Raw genomic sequence first — 22766 nt, forward strand, 5'->3', positions numbered from 1 at the left:
TAGGCATTATTGAGTACTGACTGGATGTGGTAGGGTTTTACAAACTCAAGATTGTGATACTGTTTATAAGATTATTTGAGGGTGATTTACAGTCAACAATTATTCATTCTTATCAAGTTCGGTAAATGCTAAATGTTTGATAAATTGCTTGACAGGAACTAAATAGCCAAAGAAAGCGTCACTATGAAAGCTGCTGCTATAATACTGTGATCCGTTTTTTGATAATTAAAGGAAAGCTTCAAGAGGTAAACCTAATCTTTTTTGTTGTTTTGGGTTATGATATGATTGAATTTATTAGAAAATATGGTGAACTTGAATTGTCAGTTGTCACTGCTTTAGATAATGATATAGAAACCTATTTAGATCACAACTATAGTAATCTTTCTCATTGATGTAGAAAAAAAAAATCATTTTTAGAACTATCAATTTTTATGAATACATCCTTCAACTATTTTAACTGAATCAGAATCTATAGTTCTCCAATACAGAAACCACCATTTCTGTTCCTTTACAAGCAAGAAAAATAACAAACCCCAAAATCCCACTGCAAACCCCATGGCAACTATAGCCAGAGCTGGTTAAAAGTCAGCTCGGGTACAGTCGTTCCCTCCTGGCAGGTTCCGTTATTTTCTACAAGTCCATCGCCATTATTCAGCTTGTCTAGAAAATATACAAGCTTTCGATCACAAGGTTCGGGACCCTCTAATGCATGTTTGGAACTGATGGCAAAAACTTGTTTCCATTTGTGTCATAAGCATGTTTACATTTGTTAGTGGTTTCAAAGATTTACAGCTGCACAAGGTCAAAATCGTTCACTTTCATAATCTATATAGGCAGGATACGTCTCTACCAACACTTATTTAGATTGCAGACAGATAACTTAGTGATGGTATATTGTGTTTAAAATGCAGCAGTTATATGCATAAATAAGAAACATAAGAATCTAACATGTGATAGAGATTCGACATAGGATAATACATAAAAGGGGACTAGGGTGTTCTTGGATTATAGACTGATAGAATTGTACGGCTGTTTTGTTGTTAATGACCCATGTACAATCACAACTGTCTCGGGATCGTAGTAATTGTACGTAAATATAATTTTTGATAAAATTAATCTGATGTATTTTGGAGTGAGTCATTGTGTTGTGTAAGATGCTTGTTTTGTTCTTCCATTCTTTATGAAATCTAAGCTGGTCAATTGCATATTTAGGAGAATGCAGAGGTCATGCACACATCAATATGCATCTGCAACAAGCTATGGTAACTGAGGTTCTCCCCAGCCAGGTGTACTTTCTGTTGTGGCTGTCAAGTTGCCAAAACCAATTCCCAAGCATTGCAGAAACATTATTTGACGACCTTCAGACGAACCCATCATATGCAAGTACAATGTATACCTAGTTTTACCAATCATTAAAGAGGCATTCACTGGTCTTAATACTTTGAAACAGTCTAATTGTTACTTGTAGTGCTAGTTATCAATATTTATATCATTTTCTCAATGTGGTGTTGGGTCTTCTCTAATGGTTGTGATCGTTGACAACCACATTTTAAGGTGTTGGATCAAGTCATAGCTTACACCATCAGTGTGAACTGTACAGACAAATTTAATGCAGCTGCAAACTGCTATGTCGAGTAGGGTTATTTTAACTGCCAGTCATTATTAACCGTCCCATGCTAGTTTTGATTTGAGGTCTCCGGAGTGTCCATCGTTCCAGCAAAAGTGCCATGACCCAGTAACGCTTAGAGGGAGAAAAAAAATGGAGAAAAAAAATTGGCTATTGTTCAGGTCTTAGAGTTCTTGACCTGGTTCCATTACTTAGCCGGACGCATATTTATACACCTGACTATAGTTGAGATTCAACAAAAGCCAAACATGGCTGATGGCCATGGAGAGCCTTTTGTCTCAGTCACAAGATGTGTCTAATGAGCCCAACCATTTGGACACAAACAAATTAAAGTGGCTTAATCATATTCCTTTCTGTCACGAGTTAATAGGTGTGTCTAAAGCCAACCTATACATTTGACACGTACTTAATTGCTTAATGTGACCATATTCTCACCTATGGCTACAGGTAATGGGTTTAGACTTAAACCCATGACCAAAAGGTGCTTATGGATACAATTGATGGGTCTAGGTTTAAACTCATGACCAAATTGTGCACTATGGCTACGGGGTAATACAAAACGTGGCTATAGTTGTACCTATGACCAATAGCCATGCAAATAACCTGAAACGTGGCTAGGCTGTAAACCAAAAAACGTGGCTTATGTGAAGGTTTGTACTAGTGTATTCACGTGGACCTATTTATTTGTTCCAATATTCCACTACCTAATAGGCTTTCCTTTCCAACTTCCCAAAACTATGCATATATGCAACGACACATGGCATAGTAACCCCTATAATGTTTTCTGCTTGCATGAAAATCACACGACTGTTCTTTTGAGCCCCACAAAACCATGATTCAGGGGAAAGCATGTGTACGTGCTTGACCTCCTTGTTTTCAATTAGACCGTCCCCCTTGTGTATCATCCCTTCTCTGCCTGGCTTTGGTGTCTCGAGTAACCTTGCTGGGTTTTTTTTGTGGCAAGCACTGTTTTAGCTTCACATTTCGCCATTTATTCTTGGATGATTGGATTTACTTCTACTTTCTACAAAAGCATTAAAATAGTATTATTAGCAACAATATCGAGTCCTAGCTAATATAAATATGGGTACAAAATGTAGCACATACGTGCTTATCAACACCCCCACACTTATATTTTGCTAGTCCTCGAGCAAAACAAAGAATTGACCCGCTACACAGCTGGTCATATCATAAGAGAGAGTTAGACCCGCTACACAGCTGGTCATAAAATGAAATTTTAAAATACCATACACAAGACCTGCTACACAACTGGTCATAGAAAATACCCTACAAAAGACCCGCTACACAGCTGGTCATAACCCCTAAAATCATAATGATAATTTATTTTTTTATTTTTTTAAGACCCGCTACACAGCTTATCATTTTATTTTATTTTAGACCCGCTACACAGTTGGTCCTAATATGCAATTTTTCTTTTTTCTTTTTTTTAAAGCCTAACGAAAATGCCACTCCCCCACACTTAACGTTACATTGTCCTCAATGTAATTGAGTCAACCAACGTAGAAATTTATTAAGATGGGAAATTCAAGCAAACAAATAAAAGATAGAGGAAAGAAAACAAATTTGATGGGTTGACTCCCATGAAGCGAAATCGTATGGGTTGACTCCCATAAAGCATAAACTTCGTATCCATGTTTGCGCACATAAAGAACCCCGGATAAGGTGAGGTTGCACCAAAATAATCAGCAAAGCATATATATAAAGTCTGAAAAGTTGGGGACCAGTCCAACAAATCAGGTCAGCTGCGAATATGAACCTGCAAACACTATAAACCTCCAAAAAGATATGTAAATCCATTCCCAATTGAAAACAGTCCTTGGTCGAGATAAATAAATCATTTACATGGACAGTAAACATAGAATGTATATTAGTTTCTATTTGGGAAGCACACTGTAAATCGGGTTCTAAATCAGCTGAAATACATTCGGTCGACACATTATCTTCACTAGAAACCATAGGAAGCAATGTATTGACAATGTGAAAGGGCGAAGAATTATCAAACTCAGCACAATAGTTTAAACCTGTATCTAATGGTTCAAGTTTATCAAAATCGGTAACTCCTAAATCTGGTTCTAAGTCTGCGGAAATAACTTCCGTTGTTGAGTTACTTTGATTAACCATTGGAGGGCACAATGAATTGACAATGTCAATAAGCATAGGATCATCAAAATCTGCAAAGTGCGCTAAACAAACTGAGATTGGTTCAAAATCAGTAGTTACCTGACTAGTACCAATCACCTCCACATTCACATCAGCAATCAGGAAATCACAAGATGAGTCAGCAAAGAAGGAGCTCAATGGAGCAACAATATCATGAATAATCGCCTCATCTACTAAGTGATTTATAGAAATCTCACTATTCAAATGACTAGAAGGTACCTCAGTATGAATGTCTACTGTCTCTAAGTCGTTAGACTCAACAATAGTATCTTCTGTACAAACATGTTCCTCTAAATCATCAGCTGCATATAACTCTTGGCATGCTAGAACTCTCAACCTTTGCTCCAAATTAGGCGGTGTATGTTTATAATACTTCTCATATATTTTCAAAGGTGATTCTTCACTTACCATAGGTGGGGCAAAAACTCCATATCATTGCCTCTACATATATTCCCCAAGAGTCATATCAGAAGACGTCTCCTGAGAATGTGAACTTCTACGCATATATTCTGCAAGTGTCACCTTAGATGACATCTCGTGCAAAGAATTCATCATCCTCACAAAGGTACCTGAAACAAAATTCTAAAACACAAAAAGAGTCAAAAGGAAAAAGAAATCCTAAAACAAAATAAAAATATTGTACAAAAATAAAATAAAAACCTAACTATTTACAAAATCAAAAATACTAATTACAATATTCCACAACCGCTCCCCGGCAGCGGTGCCAAAAATTGATAGGATCCGGAGATACCTATTTATATAAACCGCAATTGCATGGTGTCTAACTAGTAGAACAATGTCAAGTACAGGTCGTTCCCACGAGGAGCGGTGGAAATACGTAATCAATATCTCTAATGGACTAACAAATAAAGATGTTTTTGGATTTTTGAAAGAATAAAGACAATGGGAGAGTTGGTAACCAGGGTTTAATGTATCCACCACTATTTCTATTCAAATACTGAAATGAAACATAATTCATGAATTATTTATTGTTCTTTCTATTGACATCACCTATTATATATATTAGAGTCGCAAATATCACTGGGACGCCCTAAGCATGGCACATCAAAAGACTAAACCAAAGCATGCACCATCAAATTGCATTAGCGAGAAATTTATAAGAAACTAAATACAAGTTCTCAAATAATACCTGGCTATTCTAAGCATACCCCATCAAAGGATTTAACCCAATCATGAAATATCAAATAAGTAGACAAATATATTTTCGATCCTAACAATTGTGCACAAATGTTATACGAAACCGGTGAAGCAACAACTCATATTATCATTAAATCAATATATAAAATCATGGAATTATTTATTCAATTCAAAATGGTCAATTGCAATATAATCCAATCAATCAAAAATGGCCTAATACCCATGTAGTTTCAACCATAAAAACCCTAGTTACAAAATAATTAGCAATCCATCGCTTTCTCAAAAGCCATAAATAAATATATTAGATATTCACTAGCTAATCGAAATGAAATTGGAAAAACGGAAGAACGCAAACCCTTCTCCGTCTCTCCTTCACGGCTCTGTAGCCGCCTCCCTTCTATTCGTCTCCCAAAATCGGCCTCAGAACCCCCCCTTTTCTTCTTCACAATACAGAAAATATATACCAAATAAAGGTGTGTCGTCATTCTCTTAATTAGCCTTAATTGAAACTTGCATGGTGGTCATCAATGTGATCTCCCCATATATATATTCTTCTTCATTTTGCTTGCATGCATATTTGGTAGACTTAAAAAGAATCCCACTGGTGGGAAAGCAAAATCTTTTTAATTCATTTTTCTCCCTCCAACAAGATATTCACGTGGACCCATTTATTTGTTCCAATATTCCACTACCTAACAGGCTTTCCTTTCCAACTTCCCAAAACTATGCATATATGCAACGACACATGGCATAGTAACCCCTATAATGTTTTCTGCTTGCATGAAAATCACACGACTGTTCTTTTGAGCCCCACAAAACCATGATTCAGGGGAAAGCATGTGTACGTGCTTGACCTCCTTGTTTTCAATTAGACCGTCCCCCTTGTGTATCATCCCTTCTCTGTCTGGCTTTGGTGTCTCGAGTAACCTTGCTGGGTTTTTTTTGTGGAAAGCACTGTTTTAGCTTCACATTTCGCCATTTATTCTTGGATGATTGGATTTACTTCTACTTTCTACAAAAGCATTAAAATAGTATTATTAGCAACAATATCGAGTCCTGGGTAATTTAAATATGGGTACAAAATGTAGCACATACGTGCTTATCAACTGCTCAACAAAAAGGTGACCTAGAAAGATTGAAGTTGAAATACAAGGATTTGTTTTCTGATGTCACAGGATTACCGCCAAAGAGGAGTGTGGAGCATGAAATCATGTTGACAGGGGAGAGTTTTCTGCCTAATGTTGGTCTTTATCGCACGACCATAGAGGAATCTGATGAGATCAAGAAACAATTTCAAGAACTCCTAGAATTAGGAATGATAGTGCCAAGTACTTCACCTTGTGGATCACCTGTATTGTTGGTACCAAAGAAAGATGGAGGCTGGTGTATGTGTATTTATTATAGATCACTGAACAAGATCACTATCAAGAATCATTACCCTTTACCTAGGATAGATGATATGATGGATCAGTTGGAGAAAGATCGAGTCTTTACAAAGTTGGATTTCAAATTCGGATACCACCAGATGAGAGTTCGAGAAGATGACACATGGAAGACTACTTTCAAAACCAAACAAGGCTTATTCGAATGGTTGGTGATGCCTTTTGGTTTGTGTAATGCTCCAGCGACGTTTATGCGTTTGATGAATGATTTGTTACGACCTTTTATAGAAGATTTTGTGATTGTGTATTTGGATGATATCCTTATATACAACAGAACTTGGGAAGAGCATCTTGTTCACGTTGAGAAGGTGTTTAAAGTGTTACATGAAGGCCAGCTGAAGTTGAAAGTAAAGAAGTGTGAGTTTGGAAAGGAAGAGTTGGTGTACCTTGGATTCATTGTTGGTGGAGGACAACGGAAGATTGATCCAAAGAAGGTTGAAGTGATCACTAAGTGGCCTAGACTTAGTATTGTAACTGAAATCAGGAGTTTCTTAGGGGCTTGCACCTACTTGCGTAAGTTTGTCCGGTATTTTTCAAATATTCCAGGACCATTACATGGTTTGACGGGAGCTAAGGAAAAGTTTGAATGGCAGCAAACTCATGAAGACTCTTTTCAGTTACTAAAGAGGAAGATTTCAGAAGCACCAGTGTTGGCATTGCCTAACTTACAACGTACTTTTGAAGTTGAGACCGACGCTTCTAACTATGCATTGGGAGGAGTGTTGTTACAGGATGGTAAACCAGTGGAGTACCATTCAGAATTGTTCTCAGGTGTTATTAAGAACTACGCACCTTATGACAAAGAATTTTATGCTTTATATCAATGTATCAAGCATTAGCGAGTGTACCTTTTAGGTAAAGAAGTAGTGGTACATTCAGATCACAAACCATTGGAGTATCTACACGCACAGACTAAACTACAACAAGCCCGGCACATGAAGTGGATGTCTTACTTGATGAGTTTCAACATTCTAATTAGGTACAAGAAGGGAGTAAAAAACAAGTTGGCAGATATGTTATCTCGACCTCCAGTTCGAGCATTAATGGTGGCCATGAGAATTCAGCCAACTGTTCCTCAAGAGTATGCGGAGTCATACGCATGCAGCAAAGACTTCAAGAAGGTGTTGGAAGGTTTAAAAAGTGGTTTCAAAGGCGATTTTGAACTTCGGGATGGATTGTTATACAAGGGTCAGTTACTTTGCATTTCAGAAGATGGAGATCGTTTACAATGGTTAAGAGAGACACACACATCTCGAGTTTCTGGACACTTTGCGATGAATAAAACTCTTCTTAACCTCCGGCGTTATGTCTTTTGGCCTAAGATGCAAGATGATGTGGCTAAGATAGTTAGAGGGTGTAAGTACCATTACCAGTCTGGGTATGACTACTTGTTCGTTTTGGTCGACCGATTCAGCAAGATGATCGCATTAATTCCATGTACAAAGACGGTTACGGGGGCCGATGCAGCAAAGCTCTTCTTTGAGCACGTGTGGAAGCATTTTGGTTTACCTACTTCGATTATTTCTGATAGGGATAGTCGGTTCCTTAGTCACTTTTGGGATTTTTTATGGAAGATGATGGACACTAGGTTGAAGAAGAGTACAGCTTTTCATCCACAAACAGACGGACAAACAGAAGTGGTCAACAGGACTATGGTTCACATGTTAAGGGGATATAATTCTAAGCATCCTAAAACTTGGGATGAGAGTTTACCATATCTACAGTTTTCTTTCAATATAGCAGTTCACAGTTCTTCGGGAAAATATCCTTTCGAGACGTGCTATGGTTACTTACCACCTAGTCCTTTTGATCTATTATTTTCTAGTGACACCTCAATGGGGGGAAAGAAAGGAAGTGAACGTCAAAAGGCACAAAAGTTCTTGGAGAAGATATCTCAGATTCATGCGAATGTTGAAGCACAACTAAAGAAGTCTCAAGCCAAATACAAAGCAAAGCATGACAAGCATCTTGTACATTGTAATTTCGGTGTTGGTGACTTGGTATGGTTAAAATTGGTTAAGGAGTGATTGAAGGGAGAAGGAAAGAAGTTGAAGCCATTGAGGTATGGACCATTTCGTATACTCGATCAGATTGGTGACAATGCCTTTCATCTAGATTTACCACCTTATCTAGGAATGTACTCGATTATCAATGCCGAATACTTGAAGTTATTTGAACCACCATTACTTGATGATGACGGCGACGACACTATGATCTTACCAAGAGTAGAAGACTTATGGTTTGATAGAGAGGAACCACTCAAGGAAGATTGCATATTGGAGCGAAGAGTGACTAAAACACGACAAGGAGAGAAAGAAGCTTTTCTGATTGGATATCAAGGTCAAGTTCCTAGCAAGGCCAAGTGGTTTAACAAGGAAAAAGGGACTTTCGAGTTCCCTAACCTTCATTTTTAACTCTCACAGGAGTTCAAGTTCTTAAAAAGGGGACCCATGATACAGGTGTATCCGTACTCCTTTAGGTAACTTAGTTAACCTCAAGCTAAGTTGAGGGAAGAATCCTATTATAGGAAGGAATCCTTGTTTAGGCAGAATTCCTAGTTGGGAAAGAGTTTTGTTTTAGGCAATACTCTTAGTTTGGTCGGCTGAGTACGATGAAGTATATAAATAGAGGGCTTTAGATGATAGCTAAAACACACAGATTCTAGGCACAGAAAACCTAGAAAACAGTTTAAGGTTGAACCACTGTTTAGAGAGATTGTGAGCGTAACAAATAGAGAATTGTAATCGTTTTCTTGTTCATAATCTAGAGAAGACATCTTTCTTCGAATTACTACTTGTGTTATGTGTTTTTCCAAGTTTCTCGTCTATTATTATACTGAATTCGTCCTTTATAGTAATAACTACCAAGGTACAGAGATCATACGTACCAAGCATGGTACTAGATGATGGCACCTTGATAGGAGACACTCTTATGGTCTCCAAGGCTTTGAAGATTATCCATGATGAGGGGGTTGTCAGAGGGTTGCATTTGCATATAGCTAAAACGGAGTTGTTCTGGCCTACTTCGGATCCTAGAGCTTTGATAACATGTGTTTTTCCTCCCAATATCAGCAGACCGTCTAAGGGCGTGAAATTACTGGGTGGCTCAGTTAGCCTTGATACTCAATTCAATAAAGAATTGGTTGTTGACAGGGTGCGCAAGACTATGGCCACTACACCAAATTCGGGTTTTAGCAACTGAGATTCGCAACGGAAATATAGCTATTGCGAATTCTCAGTTGCTAAATATTCGCAACAGTTGTTCCTCAGTTTCTATTCGTAATTGTTATTGTTTCATGCATGCCAGTTATGCTTGTGGTAGAAAACACCTGCAAACAGTTTTCAATTTTTCAGGAAAGCAAGTTTCTCGTGTGCCATATACGATTTTATCCTGAGAAAAAAAAAATCGGTCATTCTAACCACTCGTGTTCTCTCTCTCGCTCTCTCAGAAACAGATCTGAATAAAATCCCTCCCGTCATTGAGGCTCTTACATCTTGAAGAAAGTTATGTATGGATGATGATTATTGGGGTTTTATGATGTCATTTATTATTTCTTTGTTTAAATCGATTGATGATGCTATTTCTGTTAGGGTTTGATAGTTCGGGTTTGGTAGATTGATTGTTAAGGTTTTTTGTATTTTGTTTAAATCGATTAATGGTGTATTTTGGTAGACTGATGGTTAGTGTCTGATTTTATGTTTGATGGTAGTTAGGGTTAGGTTATACTAGGTTTTTTCTTTTATGTTGTTCTGTTTAACATAGTAAACCCTTGTAGGGGTTAAATATGACATACGTAGATATCACGCGAAGCGGTACTAATATAAAGGGGAGAACCTACTCGCACGTAGCAGATTCCGGATGACGAAGCTGATGACGTCATAAGGTCATGAATAAAGTGTGAAATTTGTACGAAGTTAAAGAATACGTGCGAGAAGACTCAATATACAGATGCGAAGACATCACACGCCAGATCCGAAAATAGGGGATTTATTAGCTGTCATCCACTATGTAAACTCCTATATATAGGACCAACTACCATTGTATTGAGAGAGATCTTTTTGAGAGTCAAGGTAGAACTTTAGGAGAGAGAATGTTATTTGCTCCCCAAGTTAGGGTTCTATCTTCTTCTTTCCTTGTATTGATTTCTAAACTTAATAAAATTCTTATAAATGTTCTTCATGATGATTTCCTAGTTTGTTATATAGATTATCTAAGGGGTGTAGTTGTGGGATTTTCCACTACTACATTTTGGCGCTAGAAATAGCCAGGGGAAGAGATTACACCTGTTTGTGAAATCCTTAAACTGATTTTTCAAAAATTTCTTATATTCTTATTTTTGTGAAAGATTTATGATTGTTTTCGCTGAGTTTCGGTTTACAAAACAAATAAGTTCATAAGTTTGTTCTTGAGCATTTGCTGATTTCGAATCTATGGAGTAATCCTAAGGATTATAAGTTTACTTTCGAGGCACAACTTGACAGATCTGAAAAAAAGATTTTCTTAAGAGGTATTTGTAAGCGGAAAACTTCTCAGGAAGCAGAAGAAACTGACCCATCATCACCCTTACCAGTAATGTACGGACCCTCCAGAATAACGGGATACTCTACCCAACGAATATCCTTTGAATGACACGCAGAGTTATTATTCGGGTTGTGAAAATCAACGTCCCGCATGATTATTTTGTTCTCTGCGATACCGCCCGCTCTCGACAAACGAACCCCCAGCGGTATTGATCGTTTTTTACGATGACAACATCGTAATGAATAAAGAAGTTCTCCACCGTATAATCTTCCTTGTTAAAAGGTTTCTTCCAGTAGGGATAGGAAGATTCCAATCTAGCCGAACGACGAGCGTATTCAACTATTATTCTAATACAATCGCCACTCAATTGAAATATGCCGCGTGAAAATCTCGCATCAGACAGAAGCTCCTAACAAAGAGGAATTTGAGGGTCGTAAAGGGGAATGGGAAGACCAGCAGAAAGTTGACAAAGCGAAATGATGACTTTATGATCACCCCATTGATCAAGCGAAAACCATTCAGGTCCGAGCACAGAAGCAGGTTCTGATCCAGGAGGAACTGATAATATGAAACCCCCACGTTCAAATTCGTCCTTCAATCTTTCGAACTCCTTAGCATTTTTCCAGCCGGGTTTAGGGTCCAATTATAGAATGGGAATAAGAGAAGATGATGATGAAAAACAGAGCTCGAAAGTATGAAAAAGTGAGAAGAAAATAGAAGGAACAATGGAAAGATAATGCGAAGTAGAAAATGATGATTAATCAAAGATTGAACAGAAACATAGCGGAAGAACAGCTGCAGACAATGCAAGTCACAGAGAAGAGAAAGAAGAAGAGAAAGAACAAAAAGAGGAGCAAGAAAATGTACTTGAGTATATAAAGGATTTCATTTCCTTTTCCAAGACATCTCTCCTTACAGACGCATTAATGATGAGATAGACACGAAGAGACGGTTATCAGATTCTACTAGGGACGTGTCGAGTGGTGAATGGTGAATTCAACGCGTGGGAATGTCCATGCCGAGATTCCGGAAAAACGTCAGTTAAAGGAATATGAAAAGATGAGTAGGTGCGGCTAAATGGTTGGCTAGAGTTTCTCTTACCGCTCTTTCTTCCAAAAGAATGATACGAGAAGAGGCGAAATGTGGGTGCAAAATATCGCACACTCGGCTATCATGCGAAATAATCATTTTATTATCAAGCGAACACGAACGCATACAACATATCCTAGATGACGAATTTGATGACGTCACTAAGTCACACCAAAAGTGTGAAGATCTACGCGGCAGTGAAGAATCCGTGCGGTAATGTAAAAGTCTAGGCGATATTGACGCGCCCCAGATCCGAAATTAGGGGCTTATTTGTTGTCCTCCACTAAGTAATCCCTATAAAAGGGACCAAATACCTTTGTAGCAGAGAAAGATCTTTTTAAGTGAGCTGAGATAAGATATTTAGGAGACAGAAAGTTATTTGTTTTCCAAGTTATGGTTTTCTCATAACTTCTTTATACTTGTTCTAATTTTAGAAAAGAGATTTTAAGTATTTCATTATGATTTTTTAGGATCTTTCATAAGTTATTAGTAGGGTGTGGTTGTAGGATTTCCTGCAACTACATTTTTTAAATTGCCAGGTTATGACTTGGAATCTCAAACACCCAAGCTCTCGATTGATTGTTGTCGCAGATAAAATGTTAATTTTATCGCAACCATAAGCCAATATCATTTTCAGTTGTTAATTATTTTTCTGGTTTTATTTTTGGTAATTAGGGTGGACTAAAAATTTTCAATTAGGAACAACGGATTGTAATGAGTGTATATCTTTGAATTTTCAGGATATAATGAGCCAACATACAACGCCTGAAAAATCGAAGAATATATTTATTTATTTTACCATTGAAAAGTACTTTTTCTTCTTCATTGTTTAACATTGATAATTTTGTACCAATTAAAATTGTGCCTGGTGGTCGTAGGGTTGGCAATGGACATACATCATGTTGAAGAAGTACAAAAGAAAAATACGCGATGAAGCTAATGATGCAAGAGTTGAGAATATATTTTTTTTAATCCGGAACATAAAATTCTGATTCTGTCGCTGGTTATGCCACACCATTATAAAAGACGACCCCATCACCTATTGAGACTTTCAATGCCACTTAGGCAGTTATGTTTGTCACTTTCTCATATTCATAATGGATTAATGGGTGCATAGGCCACGTGAACAGGAACAGGCGTAACCTTGTCGCTTACTTGTAAATATGTTTAAACATGGACCGAAGCAACTGACTTAGATTAATAGGCCCATAGCAACATACCATAGTCCATCTCTTAGCCGAAGCAGGTCTCCCATTAACACCCAGGAGCACCCTGAAAAACCCTTATCCAAAGAAGCAAAAACCAGACATAGTAGTAGATAGTAGTAGAACAAGAACAGCATTTTCTTCAAAAATGGCACTTCATCTTCTCTGGGTTCCATCAACAATCTGTAAAAAAGAAAGAAACCCTCCAAATCTCACACTACACAAACCTTCTCAAACCCTTAATTCTCTATCTTCTCTTTGCTTCTCCAACTCTTCTTCTTCTACAACAATTAGAAAACAGAAGAAGAACCCTTTTATCATTCAATACTCTTTTCCAACACAACAGCAATTAGAAACTTCTGCAGCCAAAGCTGTTGAAACCCCAACAGATGAATCAGGACCTAAAACTAGATTACTTGCTCAGAATGTTCCATGGACTTGTACTGATCAAGATATTAAAGTTCTCTTTGAGAAGTATGGGACTGTTCTAGATGTTGAGGTAAATTTCTCTAATTTTTTGTTTTTTTCTGTGTACAGATTGTATTTTTTTCTTGTTTATAATTTGGGTTTTTTGTGAATTTGTTGTGTGTTGAATTTTGAACATGGTGCTTATCTACAAATTGGGGTTTCTGGTGATTTTGTTTGGATGATTTTATCAGCTCTCAATGCACAGCAAGACTAAAAATAGAGGATTGGCATTTGTAACAATGGGCTCAGAAGAAGAAGCTGTTGCTGCCATGACCAATCTTGAAGCATATGTAAGCATTTGTCATTCTTCACAACTACTAGTTCAGTGGTTATTTTCTGTAATTGCTGCATTTTAAGTTTCTGGTTATGTTAATCGATTCAGAATGTGTTTGGTTTAAATTGATGTTAGGATTTCGATGGTCGAATATTGAAAATTGCGTATGCGCATCCAAAGAAAAAGAAGGAAATTCGTGAAGCACCTCCAGCACCGACGAAGTTTAATGTTTTTGTGGGTAATTTGTCATGGGATGTAACATCTTCGGGCCTGAGAGAGTTCTTTAGTTCTTTGAATGATAATGTTGTATCAGCAGAAGTTATTTACCAGACTACTGAATTAAGAAAGCCAAGTGGATATGGTTTTGTTTCATTTGGTTCCAAAGAGGAAGCGGAAGCAGCTATTACTGCTTTCAAGGGGAAGGTAAACTATCTGGGTTCTTTAGTTTCTATTTGATTACTTCTTCACGGTTACAAAAGTTCTGATTTTGGTGAGTGCTGCAAATATTGATGGGAAGACCACTTCGACTCGCACGTAGCAGAAGAAAGTTGAAAGAAGAAGTGAAGGTGGGTACAGCATTCGGAGGAACATCCAGTGAGGTGAACGAGGATTAGGCCGAAGAAGTGTAATGTAACTGTTAACCATGCACTGTTTCTAGTCCTTCATACATCCTTGTCTATTGGGTGAGGTAAAATTTTGTAGAAATTTCATAATGTAATATGTATAACGTTGATTGGTTGCTTACTCACTGGTTACAAGTGTTCTCAATGCTTTCGTTTTGTACTTAGAACTGCATAAACTTGGTCACTATCACATACAAAATCTTAATGTAGACACCCTAGAGGTTTCTTTCCAAGTTGTACTGCTTTTAAGTTTTCCGGTAGGGATCGTTCTTTTAGGTTGGCACGGTGTGGTATGGTGGTGCGCGAAAAACCTTTTAGAAACATATAGAGTTTCTATTGAACTTTCACGAAATCTGATAGGTCGATACAATTAAGATGGAAACTTATTTCTAATCCGGTTCTATCACCTATTTGCGATGCTTATGACTTGTCTAAGATAACTTGCTTTAAGATTGTTTATCTTGCTCCATAATTCTAACTCTAGTTTAATATTTGATTTCCTAAACCTCATTAAGCCTTTTAGTTACAGATTGTATTGTCTTTAGTTTACAATATTCATGCTTCGCACAGTGTAGCATCCATAAAGAGGCAAACCGTGGTTGATGTTTATGTGCCTTCCCTAACTTTAACTTCATAATGTAAATGTCTAACGTTGATTGATTACTTTATGCTTACTCACCGATTACAAGTATTTTTAATGCTTTCATTTTTGGTGCTTGGAACTGCATAAACCTGATCACTATCACATACAAAATCTTATTGAGCACCCTTAAGGTTTTCTTCCCAGGTTCTACTGCCTTAAATTTTCACTTAAGGATCGTTTTTTATTAGGTTGGCTTGGTGTAGTGTAGTGGTGGGAGAAAACCTTCAGAAACTTATAGAGTTTGACCTTCTCAAAGTCTGAAAGTTCTGTGCAATTTAGCAGGAAATTTACTTTTGGTTTTGTAACTTATTTGCCATCTTGTCCGAGTTAACTTGCTTTAAGATTGTTTCTGCTTCTCCATCTAGCAGGAAATTTATTTCTAATTCGGTTTTTCCGCTTATTTGCCATGCTTATGACTTGTCTGAGTTCACTTTTTCTCATTCTGTTTTGCAAATTATTTGGCATGCTTATGACTAGTCCGAGTTAACTTGCTTTAAGATGTTTCTGTTTCTCCTTCTAGCAGGAATTATTTTTAATTCGGTTTTTCCACTTATTTGCCATGCTTATGACTTGTCTGAGTTCACTTATTTGCCATGCCTATGACTTGCTTCAAGATTGTTTCTGTTTCTCCATCAATCTAACTCAGATTCAACATTTGATTTCCTAAACCTCATTCAGGCTTTTAGTTACAGATTTTATTTTTCTTTATTTTACGACATTCATGATTCACATAGTTTTGGCTGTTTTACTGTTTAGCATCCCAGGAGAGGCAAATTGTGTTTGATGATGTATTTTGCCTTCTCCAACCCCTAGTAGACAGTGGATTCTCATACAGTATCTAGTATTCTGTACGAAAAATAGGTTGGTAAAGTATGCCTTTCTGAATGTTACATATTGATGGTCCTGATTTGGACATTCCACCTAGTTGACTAGATACGCGATTGTTTCATCGCTCCAACCTTCTATCCCTTCTGCAATTCATCTCCTTTTTTCTGCAGACTTCCGGATTTCTTACCCATGAGCATAGACATCTTGGCTAACCATGTTTATGTTGCACAGCAGGTAAGGCTGAAATGCTCCTTTTTCCGAAGAAAGGTCACTATTGAATATGCCAATCTATCGAAGCAAGCAAAGCTAAAAAGAGTGAGTTTGCACCAAATGCCAAAATCCCATTGCAGAAAAAATCCATATTTTTAGATTCTGTTACTTATTAGTGCACAATCGCATATACTTTTGCCAAACAAATCTTACCTAATTAAGAGTTTAACCTTGTGTGCACGTCTGTCTCTTCTTCCATAAACAAGATAAAACCCACTAAACCAAAACCTAAAAACACCAATTACAGCACTCTAAATCCTCGGATTAACATCATAATCGCCAAATATTATATACCAGAGTTGACTCATTCGATGGAGCATACATAAAACAAATGTGAAATTCTTTTCTTGATTCCTTGCATGAGAATCTAAATCTGATAAGAACTGTTTTTCTTTTTATTAAAGACTTTTGATTGATTGTCATATACGCCAGTAATGGTTCTCTAAAACTCAAGATTCTTCTTCTTCTTCGTACGTTTCACAACTCAATAACCAAAATCAGGAAGTTCTTGTTTCTTGTCTTGTTTGCAACCAATTCACAAACCCTTTACTCAACTAAGCTATTTCTTCAAAACCCGGATCTTTGTTTGCTTTCGATTTACATTTTCTTCTTCTGATTTCAGAAAAAAATTGGGGGTTTGGGAAAAGAAGGGATAGATGATGAATAACTTGTTCTCACAGAGGACATATGTCGCTCTTATGCAGAATTGTGATCTTCCTCCGCCGCAGAAAGTCTTTGCCAGAGCTGATAAATCTGTGATCAACTCCACCACCAACACTCCACCTTATCACAGGTATGTCTCATCGTAAGGTAATTAGATTCGCATTAGTACTTTTAAAACATGATTTTGTTTGTTAATTGTGATTTTTTATTTTCTGCAGTAAGAATTGTGGAAAAGAAGATGAATTTGCAATCCCAAAAGAACTGTCTGAAATCGAAAAGATGAATTTGTTGAGAGCTTTGCAATTATCGCAAACGCGAGCGAGGGAAGCGGAGAAGAAAGCCAAAGTTGTAACCCAAGAGAGGGATAATCTTGCTAATTCATTTCTTAGAGAATCCTTGAGAATGTTTGCTTACAAACAATGGGTAAAACTGCTTGAATTTGAAGTCTCGCAATTGCAATCACAAAATGAAGATGAACATAAATTGCCTCGGCGCAGTTGCGAAACGGCTAAAGAGATTGATTCTGCCTCATCATCAGAGGAAGAGGAAGTAGGAAATGAAGATGACGGAAGTCTAGTAGGAAACGTGACATGGTATATGGCTTTAGCTTTATGTTTTGGATTTGCTGGTGTAGGATTTGTTTTTGGGTGCAGATACTACTACATTATTTGAGAGGTTTTTTCTTCATCTCTCTCACATTTTGAGTATATGCTAACAAATGTGATATCCTCTTTTGAGTATATGCTAACAAAAATTGGGCATTTATGCATAAAATTGGTGCAACACCGGAAAAATTTCAGTGACGGGGTTCAAGGATGACAAGCATAAATCGAGAAATGATCCAAATTCTTGGAGATGATACCTTTGAAAGCTGTGGTAAGGGAGGATTGAATCACCAATTTTCACCAATCTCTAGGGGACTAACCAAACTGTCTCGATCTACTCAGAAGAGTTGGAACCAGTTGTGACCTTCAAAAATGAAATTGAATGAGTTAGCTACGAAAAAGTATCATTAAAAATAAAGTTGTTATCTTTTATGCACCAACTAATTAAACAGAGGCTCCACAAATGAAATCATCATACCTAAAACCCACATGCATATGCACAAATGAAATCATCATACCTAAAACCCACATATGCATAATTGAATGAAATCATACTTTGCTCTTTTTTTCGTTTCTGCAACCGGAGAAAATGTGGGAAGTCACCATCTCATAATTTTGATGGCAACATCGATCCCCTTTGGTTCAATCTGCATGACTGGTAGTAGTACTAGCTGTCGACATTTTTGCATTGGGAAGTTAGGTTGGTTGTTGGCTCCTCCTTTGGTCATGATTTTATTTTGTGCGTATGGATGGTACTAAGAAAGTAAGAAATGATCAAAATACATTTCTTTTTGAAAAAGTGAAATGATCAAAATAAATTCCTTTTACAAGGGAGCTTAGCTATGATCAAAAATTATTTATCAAATGAAAATGATTAGAATATGATTCATAATTTCATAATACGGTCTTTGTTTTAACACTTGCCATGGGTAATAGTCATTATTTTGATGTTGTTCCTCAACTGAAAGATCGCTAGATTAAAAGCTAAAAACTTATTACCTCGCCACCAACAAGCAAACATAATGTTTCCTATCATATTTTTTTTGCATTGAACATGTAGGTTATGGTAATTTAATCGAAGAAAATTGGTTATTGCAATGTCCACATAGATGAGGCCAATCAAAATAGAACACCTTAAAAAGTCTCTAGTTTCATCCCTCCAAAACATTGGAGTAGGTTTCAAGTTAGGTATTCTATTCCATATTTTGTGCTGGTATGTCTTACTTTCAATGTCTTCTTAGAAAATGCCACGTACTTAGTTTGTTTGTAATGTTCTTGTTTGTCTTAATCAAGGTTAAGTTAAAACCAAGAGACTAAGATCATCTTTTGACTAACAAACTTTGCTTATTATAAACGCATTTGCATGTTTTAGGTCCAACATTTTATGCTAATGAGTTGCTTTTTTGACAAAACTTGAACCATTTTTATAATATGTTTTGTTGACAAAATTTGACCCACTTTTACCTCTGCTAGTTCTCTCTTGTGAATCATTCTCATAAAGTGCTAAAAAAGTAGTATGAAGAGAACAGTTGAATCCAAAAGAAGGTCACCAACTTACTTCTAGATGTGTTTGTTGATGTTTATAGACATAGATCAAAATTTTGATGTTTTCATACTCTAACTGCCACATGGTTTGGCCAAAGCATAATTCCAAGAATGTTTGGCCTGCTCTTTTGATGATGCCCCGTAATCAACTGATGCTATTGCATTGCAAAAATACTGATAGGCCATTCCCTAATAGAACTGCTTAATACAAATCATATTTTTATTGGACGGATATACAGTGCAAGTGTTTTGGGTTGCATCTCCTGTTAGAAAATTTATACCTTGTTCCAACTACTTGCCTATTGGGACTTTATCCCATTGAACGTACATGAGAAAGAGCTTTGAAATTGACATATTTTTGGGACACATCAAATCTTATCTTTACTTTATTTCTAGGTATAAAATCTTAATCAAGTCATCCCCATTGAACAACAATTAGTTTATTATCTAGAGTTGTTATATTATAACCCAAGTTAGTCACTGCTCCCTCCATTATATAAGGACCACCCCCTCCTCTCATTGTTATCACATCTCACATATCTTTCTTTCTTCCTTTCTTCTTCATTCTCTATCTAAACAATGGCCAAAGCTGGAGTAGTAGTTTTATGTGCAATCAGTGTATTTTTTAGTTGTTTCATGTTGAGCTTAGCAACAGACTACACAGTAGGAGATACAGCTGGTTGGGCTTCAGGTGTGAACTATGATACTTGGCTTACTGGTAAAACCTTTGCTGTTGGTGACACCTTGGGTAATTAATCTCCCTCTCTTAAATCTCTTGCGCCCCTTGGCCGTAACTCTAATAAACAGATTTTTTTTTTTCCGATGATGAATTTCTAACTAAAACTATGATGTACTGTTGTTATTGCAGTGTTTAACTATGGATCAGGTGCACATTCAGTTGCTGAAGTGAGTAAAAGTGATTACGAGGGTTGCTCATCAGCAAACGCATTGGCTTCAGAGAGTGATGGTGCAACAACAATTACCTTAAACAAAGCAGGAACTCGTTATTTCATTTGTGGAATCCCTGGACATTGTTCCAATGGAATGAAGTTAGCAGTTACTGTTGGAGCAGCAGGAGGTACCGGAACAGGAGGAAGCACCACTACACCTACACCTACACCAACAACCACAACACCCACTACTACTACTCCCACCACCAGCTCCCCATCTTCATCATTTGTCCTTGTTCCTTCAGTGACTATGCTTTTTTTCACCTTGATGTCATTTCTTATGCTTTGAGGCAGTAGTGCTCTTTCCATCTCTCTAGCTTTTTTGTATGAATATGTCATAGTAGATAATGAAATGAGAGAAAAGGGGCTGCTGTGTTGATGATTTTTACTTCCACTGATGAATTTGAGGAGTTTAGTTTTATATTTAAAATTTGTAATGACGGATTAGTAGATTGATTAATGTCATGTTATTTATTGTGAAACATATTTGTGACAAATTTGATGGATTACATTTTCCAAGTAGAACCCATATACATTTTCCAACCAAAAAAAGAAAAGAAAAAGAATTGGAGGTGCTACAATGAAAAATTACCCCAGTCCTTTACCTCCCTCAGCACCACTGGGCATATCCCTTCTTGCTAGCAATGGGCTCAACAATTGGGCATGTCAATTGCTATAGTTGCTAGCTTAAACGAAAAGCAAAGTTAGGCTCTTTTGTCAAGAGGGTAACAAAATATCACGTGAACACTCGTTAGATAATATGCATAACATTGGATTCGAACGGTCTAAAATCCATTCGAATTTCACTGAAAATCTTCACATTTTTTCATCTAATTAGTATTTCCTTGTTGGAAATTAAGCTTAACATTTTCTGAAACTCTACAGTGTAATTAGCAACCACTTACATTGAAAACTTCAACTGGCCATCTATAAAGAAAATTTTCAAAAAGGTGGTTTAGGTGAAATGCAGATACAGAGTTGGAGGAATCTAAGTTGTTAGAAGTCTATATTCAAACATTATGTTGCTGAACCAAGTCTTTAAACCTCTTGTTGTCTATTTCATTATGCTTTTCAAAAATTTCTTCTTTCATGTGTTTTCTTGTTGATTTTTGAAACTGTGTTTTGTGGGCTTTTGCTTTGTTATGAAGAAACTACAGCTATGCTGCATATGTGATGTGATGCGACCTATAGGGTTGTTGGAACTTGCAATAGGATTATTATGAAGTCTAGAGTTTAGGACATATATTATGGACCATGTAAATGGAATCCTGTAGTTGTTGCATATGACTTGAAAATGATGTGTCAATTACTTCTCTACCAATTTGGTCATCCAGACTTTGTAAAAACTAATTATATTCCTTGAAATGACTTTAATCCTCAACTACTCATGATGATACCTTGTATGACTGGGTCTTATACTCTTATCATTCTCAAGGTAAGCCAACCAAGTTACCAAGCCACGTCAACGCACTGGCTAATGCAAAACACAAAATTGTTTAAAAAGATCAAAATTAACAAATTTTTGGGTCAAATAGATAGTTAGATTTTGATACTGTTTAAATGGACAAAAATGTAAAAATAGGCAGGATATAATCAGTTTCATCGTTACCATTTTCAAATATTTTTTCTTATTTTTAATTTATGTATCCAATTTTATCATTGCTATTTTTGTTTTGGTCATTTCACCCAAATTACTTTTTACTCGTTTATATGAATCGTGATTTAAAAAAATTTGGACAAACGAGCCATTTTCCGAAAGTAAAAAATGGAAGGGAAAAGTAAGATCCCAATAATAAAAGAAACTTTTTTAATTTTAACGCATAGTGGTTATCTACTCACCAAAATCATTAGGTGCTTTTCTTCTCATTCCCCGTAATCAGACTTTAGTTAGGTCGTCTTTGTTTTTTTTCCATAGAAACACACTTGGGCCCCAATCTTTTCAATGTATTCTTAGCCCTCTTCATCTGTCGATATGGGAAACCAGATGGTGAACAACACATCACTGGCAATTGGTTTTTTTCCCCTTGATCAGATGGTGAACACATCACCTACAACCATGTAAGTGCAACCAACCTGCAACTCTAAAATTTGACTAGTTGGGCCTAAGATTGTTTCACTGTCCTTATTCCTTTGTGAAAATTACAGTGAGACCCACTTTTCCAGATTTTTTCAGTGAAAAATCCACGGACAGAAAATTTCAAACGCTGCCTCCATTTTTTGGGAAAAAATTACTCCCAAACTCATATCTTCTAAAATTAGGTTTGGGTCTTTTTTTTCGTTCTTCTTTGATTCCTTTTCTTCTTCCTCTCCACTCTACTGTTCGATTTGACTTTCGTTAGATCTGTTCAAACCCATACTTTCGTTAGACAGTTTGGTGGAGATTCAAGACTGAATCAGTTGAAGGAACGGGATCTGATGTTGCTGATTTGGGGAGACGATTAATGGAGTTTTTAAAGTTTTTAAGGGCTTGGAAGAGTGGGTTTAATTCAGGATCGAGTTAACAGCCAGGAAATTAGCTTAATGAGACGAACAATTGTGTAGATGGAGTTGAGTCGTTGCCGTGGTTGAATGTGGCAGTAAATGGTGATGATTGATGCTAGTTTACAAGTCTTGAAAAAAATAGGAGAATGGGTTGTGTATGAATTGGAATATGCAGGAATTGGAGAGCCGCAGA

General features: G+C 36.8%; 3 protein-coding genes and 1 long non-coding RNA gene across 9 annotated transcripts; all 4 read left to right on the forward strand.

Annotated features, from left to right (window-relative positions):
- LOC113335170 lies at nucleotides 1–1424 on the forward strand. Its single transcript, XR_003353207.1, has 3 exons — nucleotides 1–29; nucleotides 156–245; nucleotides 1213–1424. It is a non-coding gene; the product is annotated as an uncharacterized LOC113335170 (long non-coding RNA).
- Nucleotides 1425–13260: 11836 nt separating this feature from the next.
- LOC113311807 (multiple RNA-binding domain-containing protein 1-like) lies at nucleotides 13261–14756 on the forward strand. 2 transcript variants are annotated; one of them, XM_026560615.1, is made up of 4 exons: nucleotides 13261–13722; nucleotides 13883–13981; nucleotides 14101–14388; nucleotides 14483–14749. In XM_026560615.1, exons 1-4 carry the CDS (start codon nucleotides 13372–13374, stop codon nucleotides 14501–14503), a joined length of 759 nt encoding a protein of 252 aa, XP_026416400.1. In that variant the 5' UTR covers nucleotides 13261–13371; the 3' UTR covers nucleotides 14504–14749. The 2 variants fall into 2 exon arrangements, with proteins under 2 accessions (XP_026416400.1, XP_026416395.1); XM_026560610.1 differs by having other exon boundaries at nucleotides 13262–13722; nucleotides 14469–14756.
- Nucleotides 14757–15829: 1073 nt separating this feature from the next.
- On the forward strand, nucleotides 15830–18037 carry LOC113311820. Of its 5 annotated transcripts, none has more exons than XM_026560641.1 (3): nucleotides 15830–16374; nucleotides 16952–17122; nucleotides 17211–17766. In XM_026560641.1, exons 2-3 carry the CDS (start codon nucleotides 16986–16988, stop codon nucleotides 17662–17664), a joined length of 591 nt encoding a protein of 196 aa, XP_026416426.1. In that variant the 5' UTR covers nucleotides 15830–16374; nucleotides 16952–16985; the 3' UTR covers nucleotides 17665–17766. The 5 variants fall into 5 exon arrangements, with proteins under 5 accessions (XP_026416426.1, XP_026416421.1, XP_026416411.1 ...); XM_026560636.1 differs by lacking the exon at nucleotides 15830–16374 and adding an exon at nucleotides 16394–16662; XM_026560626.1 differs by lacking the exon at nucleotides 15830–16374 and adding an exon at nucleotides 17793–18037 and having other exon boundaries at nucleotides 16652–17122; nucleotides 17211–17667.
- A 1562-nt stretch (nucleotides 18038–19599) lies between these two features.
- LOC113311842 (blue copper protein-like) lies at nucleotides 19600–20576 on the forward strand. Its single transcript, XM_026560643.1, has 2 exons — nucleotides 19600–19890; nucleotides 20011–20576. Exons 1-2 carry the CDS (start codon nucleotides 19722–19724, stop codon nucleotides 20379–20381), a joined length of 540 nt encoding a protein of 179 aa, XP_026416428.1. The 5' UTR covers nucleotides 19600–19721; the 3' UTR covers nucleotides 20382–20576.
- Nucleotides 20577–22766: the final 2190 nt, after the last annotated feature.

This window comes from Papaver somniferum, chromosome 1 (genome assembly GCF_003573695.1).
Source record: "Papaver somniferum cultivar HN1 chromosome 1, ASM357369v1, whole genome shotgun sequence".
NCBI lineage: Eukaryota > Viridiplantae > Streptophyta > Magnoliopsida > Ranunculales > Papaveraceae > Papaver > Papaver somniferum.